The sequence below is a fragment of the Podarcis gaigeae genome, assembly GCF_964106915.1.
Source record: "Podarcis gaigeae genome assembly, chromosome: 15".
Classification (NCBI taxonomy): Eukaryota; Metazoa; Chordata; class Lepidosauria; order Squamata; family Lacertidae; genus Podarcis; species Podarcis gaigeae.
Genome location: NC_139692.1, coordinates 4,373,794 through 4,379,051, shown reverse-complemented (window position 1 = coordinate 4,379,051; position 5,258 = coordinate 4,373,794). Strand labels below are relative to the sequence as shown.

Here is a 5,258-nt window from a genome sequence, read left to right as displayed (position 1 = left end):
GGAAGAGGAATCAGGAAATAATGAGTGATGAAGGACAGGAGCGAAGTAACATTGAACCAAGGCAGGAGTCAGCTGTTAGAATCTGTGCAGCAGCCAAGTTACTTGCTGTCTCTGGAAAGTTTGACAGAAAACCCACCCTCTCTGAGACGCAGGCATTTGATTCAAATCACTGAGTGAAGATCCAGAGGGAATCTGCCCTTCACACTCGCTGTAGACAGCAGGAGGAGTATGATAGGAAGTGAAGGCAAAGGAGATGGAGCTTTACTCTGGGCAACGTTGGTCTGAGAGTAAGCTGCATTTGTCTGCATTTCTTGATCCTTTTGAAATAAAAGAACTGAAAAGCTCTCCTTTTTTCTGCATCCTTGATTTCCTGGGTGGTGAGCCAGGAGCTGTCGGCAGTGGGGCTTGTAAGGCTTCACCGCGGCAGCGAGAATTGGTGGCGGCCTCAGCAAGGCCTTGCAGGCCACCTCCGCTTCTGCTGATGCCTTCTACTGCCGGCACCACAACAAGGCCTTGCAGGCTGCCACCACTTCTGCTGTTGCCACCCATGGCTGTGGTGAGGCCTCGCGAGCTGCTAATGATTGTACCACTGATGTTAGGCTGCCGCCACTTCAGCCCCCAGGCTGTTGCTGGTTCTGCTGCCTAGCAAGCCTGCTGGCAGTCTGGCAGTCCCAGGTTATTTGCATTCACTGTGATTCAGCGTCATACTTCGGATTGTCTTGAATGTTTGGATGTATTTTGGCTTGTCTGCTGATGAAAGTGAGCATTGATAATATCAGTTTTAGTCCCTAAAGTAGTAGCAGTTGCCAGGACATTGTCCTGTTTGCCTCTGTGTAGTTCCTTACTTATTTCAGATATCATGATATATTGATGTTTAGCTGGTGGTATATTGTGATACTGAAAACCAGATACCACCCAGAGAAGAAAAGTTTGGATTGACATCCCGCTTTATCACTACCCTAAGGAGTCTCAAAGTGGCTAACAATCTCCTTTCCCTTCCTCCCCCACAACAAAGACTCTATGAGGTGAGTGAGGCTGAGAGACTTCAGAGAAGTGTGACTGGCCCAAGGTAACCCACTTGCGCAGCCTTGGCAGCTACAATGCTTAGTTTCCATTAAGGGTTTTGCATGGTTTTGGATTGCCTCAAAACGCATATAAACAGGTATTCTAAGCTGCTTCCTGCTCTGATTCTTGGGAATGCAATCTATTTTTACAAGAAGGCTCTGCTTTGCTGCCACCTATCGGAAGCCAGAAAGCTTTCCCAATATTCAAGGCAAGTGGCCAGTATATTTGTGTCATCACCACCCACACATGATGTGAGGCAGAAATTAATTGGTTATATTCTTGGTAATACTTGGAGGTTGCCAGACCCTTCCAGTGATAAAAGCTTGCTAAGGCAGAGTAGGAGAAGCTTGTCTGAATCCAGTGTCCTCTGCAGAAATGCAGTGTTTCTGAAATGCAGAAAATTCGGAAAGCACCATAGACAGTAGTCTGCAGCAAAATAATCACTCCAGCATAAGTTTGCAATGAGATAACTTTCTTTTATTGCTAAAAGAGATATATTTACCTGTAGATATTTATTTTATGCTATAACAGTTTTATACTTTCCATTTATTCCCCCTCTTTATAGTTAACCCTATGTTGTAAGCTTCCCAGAAGCATTCAGGTTTTTTTTAAAAAACAGAATATGCATAAGAAAATATAGACAACATCCACTGCTTCAATTTAAAAAAAGCCAGTCACAGGACGGGAACCATTCGTTAGCCATATTGAGCTTGGCATGGTTTCCGTTTTAATATGATTTTGACATCTCCGCCAGATAGGGGTTTTTTCTTCTTCACATTCCAGTGTCACAGAAGAGAAGTACTGTCTGTATTTCATCCTCAGCTTTGGGTTTTCAGTGTATGTGACACTTTCTGGGTCATTTACAAATTTTGGCTTGGAAGTGTTTATTTCACTCCTTTTCCAAAAATATTTTTCACCCAGAACCAGGGTTCCGCTTAAAAGCTGCGAAGCTGCAGCAAGAAACCCAATATAGATGGCCATTCCAGCACGTTGTTCTGTGGGAATCGGAGGCACTCCCAAAACCTCTGGAAGCGGAATTCCTTTGTTTGTTAATACAGAGTGAAGATTCCATGCAATGGAAATCAGTACACAAGTACCCGCTGCCAACTCTATCCTTCCTCCAGTTGAAAAGAAGGTATCAATGAAATTCTTGTCTTTTCCCGGCTCAAAGATGTTGCATAGAGCAAAGGCCATCCAAAGAACGGTCACCGCAGTGGCCACTGAGGCCATTGGCATCAAGTCCTGGGCCACAATGATTTCAGCTGGCAGGGACTCCTCATCATTGAATGGTATGCATATCATGTTGGTTTTCTTCACAGTAACTCTTCTGACAGAACAGGCACCCCAGATGCCAATGCCCACAATGCCCTGCTGGTTGCTGCCCATGATTTTGTCCACTTGCCACACTCTCCAGTCAAGGTTGGCAGATGTGGAGCAGATGCTCATTAGGCAGCCCAGGACAGCCAGGAGAAAGGCAGCGAGTTGCACGCAGGACACCCTGCACAAGAGGCGGACTGGGAAGGACCCATCATGCGCCTGGGGTGGAAGATCTGCTTTAGTGCTGGGAAGGCTGGCGATAGAAGGCATGCTGGAGAAAAAGACAGACAAAGGATAACCGTTAGATACTTAGGCACAGTATCATATGGACACCTCCTAAAGTTTGAGCAAATAGTGATGTGCAGCTAAAACAATGCCATCCTTCTAGGGCAAATTCTGCATTTCCCACCTTGAGACGTAGGAATGGAAAAGTCTGCTGTACCTGCAATCATAAGTGCCAGGAATCAGACTTCCCCAGGGGTGAAGAAATTGCACAACCGCACAACCCCTTTTGTTCTAGGGACCCCCTCCATGCAGAGAATTGGGCTCTTGTCTTGTCCACTCCTCCTCTGCACTCCTATGCTCCCCTCCCTTCCCTCTCCATTGGTAAAATGTCAGGCATGATCCCACCAAAGTTATGCATTCTACCCTTCAAAGAACGTTGGTGCAACAGACCAATACAACTCCTGTTCAGGAGAGAATCCTTTCTGGCTTTAGTCCTCATTCTCTCTCTCTCTCTCTCTCTCTCTCTCTCTCTCTCTCTCTCACACACACACACACACACACACACTGTGAAAAGCCTACCAAGTGGCTCTCAGACAGGACAAAAGGAAATAAAAGTCAATTTGTTCCTATCTGAGAAAACTCTGCTATGTTGGTGGGGAACTGAGGAGCGCTGCATATATGCACCTGTGTGAATCAGTTCTTCAACCAGTCTTTTTCCAGAGCGAGGGCTTCTTCCAGGGCTTTCTCTTCCAGCGTCTGACCTAGGAGAGGACCTGGAAAGAGTGAAGCTGGTCGGAGCACCGTAGCAACCGCTCCTTGGAGTTCTGAGGCAGTTAGAATGCAGCTTGCTTTGAATGTTCGGAAGAACACAAATCATAACTCCAGGGTCCTGGTCGTTTGGAACAGTTGGCAACTGCTTGGAGGCAGTTTGCATTCGAATACCAGTGTGATTCTGCAACTTTTAAAAGACACTTTTTTGTTAGATATAAGCTTATGCAAAGATTGGATGCAAAATGTGGAAATAAACACCCCAGCTGCCAGTTCCAAAGGAATGAGCGAGCAAGATTTGAAATAAACAAATACACAAATATTTAGGGGTGTAGCATGGGGGGCAGGGGAGCCATAGCCCCATGCGCAGCTTTTTTAAGGGACATGAGGGGGCATAGGCAGGCACCCCCATGACAGGCTCCCTCATAAAGGCCAGAGCCATGAGGAGGCAAGCCAAGCTGTGCCTGGGTCTTCAGTGGGGGAATGTGCCCACCAGCTGGGGGGGGGGGGAGGCTGGAGCAAGAGGAAGGAACCCTGTCCTGTCACCAAGATCTCAGCATTCTCTCCAACGATAGCAGCAGACACATACCATGTGGAGAAGTTCATACCTCCCCAGACACACCAGCCTTGCACAGTTTTGGAAAAACTTAGATGATGCCAGTCTTGCTACTTGGTACACGAAAGTGTGGGATATTGCCCTGCTGAAAAGACTAATAAGCGAATGAATGTAGCTGAAACAGTGACTTGGGGCATTTGAAAACATTAACTATTTTTCCTTGGTGTAACAGGGTTCATGTTTTGCAACCTTGTGTTGTTTAGCCATTGTGTATACAGTGGTACCTCAAGTTAAGTACTTAATTCATTCCAGAGGTCCATTCTTAACCTGAAACTGTTCTCAACCTGAAGCACCACTTTAGCTAATGGGGCCTCCTGCTGCTGCTGCACCACCGGAGCACAATTTCTGTTCTCATCCTGAAGCAAAGTTCTTAACCTGAAGCACTATTTCTGGGTTAGCGGAGTCTGTTACCTGAAGCGTATGTAACCTGAAGCAAATGTAACCTGAGGTACCACTGTATTATAAATGATGTGGGTGGCGTTGTAGTCTAAACCACTGAGCCTTGGGCTTGTCGATCAAAAGGTCGGCAGTTCGAATCCCCGCAATGGGGTGAGCTCCCATTGCTTGGTCCCTGCTCCTGCCAAGTTAGCAGTTCGAAAGCACGTCAAAGTGCAAGTAGATAAATAGGTATCACTCCGACAGGAAGGTAAATGACATTTCTGTGTGTTGCTCTGGTTTCGCTAGAAGCGGCTTAGTCATGCTGGCCACATGACCCAGAAAAACTGTCTGCGGACAAACGCCGGCTTCCTTGGCCTGTAAAGCAAGATGAGCACCGCAACCCCAGAGTCACTCATGACTGGACTTAACTGTCAGGGGTCCCTTTACCTTTTATGTTATAAATACTTATAGCCACTACCTTCCACATACTCACATACCTGTGGTTTATTTATTTCGGTTTTATTTATGTCTGTATTTGTTCAACAGTTATCTATAATTGTACATATGGACTATATATATTGTCATTCGTTCCTGTTTGATAACACTATATTTTGGCAGAAACTTTTGTAACGCCTTTTAAAAATAAAAATAAAAATAATCCATATATTTAAAAGTCATCAGTATTTTACAACACATTTTTCCTAATATGCACATTTTTAATATGATTTTGTCTTGATAGATACATTTCTGCAAAGCATTTCCCCTAATATAAGACATTTCCATATGCTATTTTCACTATTGTACAGGAACACATTACTTTTCTCTCCAAAGAACTCACCCTCCTCATTTAATCCCCACAACAACTCTGTGAGGTGGGTTGGCTTGAGAG

General features: G+C 45.3%; 1 protein-coding gene across 2 annotated transcripts; it reads right to left on the bottom strand.

Moving 5' to 3' along the window:
* Nucleotides 1–1,685: 1,685 nt before the first annotated feature.
* On the bottom strand, nucleotides 1,686–3,403 carry LOC310832797 (claudin-34-like). 2 transcript variants are annotated; one of them, XM_083714926.1, is made up of 2 exons: nucleotides 3,296–3,403; nucleotides 1,686–2,653 (listed from the first exon to the last, which is right to left on the bottom strand). In XM_083714926.1, the coding sequence occupies exon 2, from the start codon at nucleotides 2,650–2,652 to the stop codon at nucleotides 1,726–1,728; it is 927 nt and encodes a 308-aa protein (XP_083571052.1). In that variant the 5' UTR covers nucleotide 2,653; nucleotides 3,296–3,403; the 3' UTR covers nucleotides 1,686–1,725. The 2 variants fall into 2 exon arrangements, with proteins under 2 accessions (XP_083571052.1, XP_083571051.1); XM_083714925.1 differs by having other exon boundaries at nucleotides 1,690–2,653; nucleotides 3,292–3,403.
* Nucleotides 3,404–5,258: the final 1,855 nt, after the last annotated feature.

Bases quoted from the DNA above. Each gene is read 5' to 3' on its own strand.
- LOC310832797 (XM_083714926.1), bottom strand. From the start codon at position 2,652: ATGCCTTCTATCGCCAGCCTTCCCAGCACTAAAGCAGATCTTCCACCC.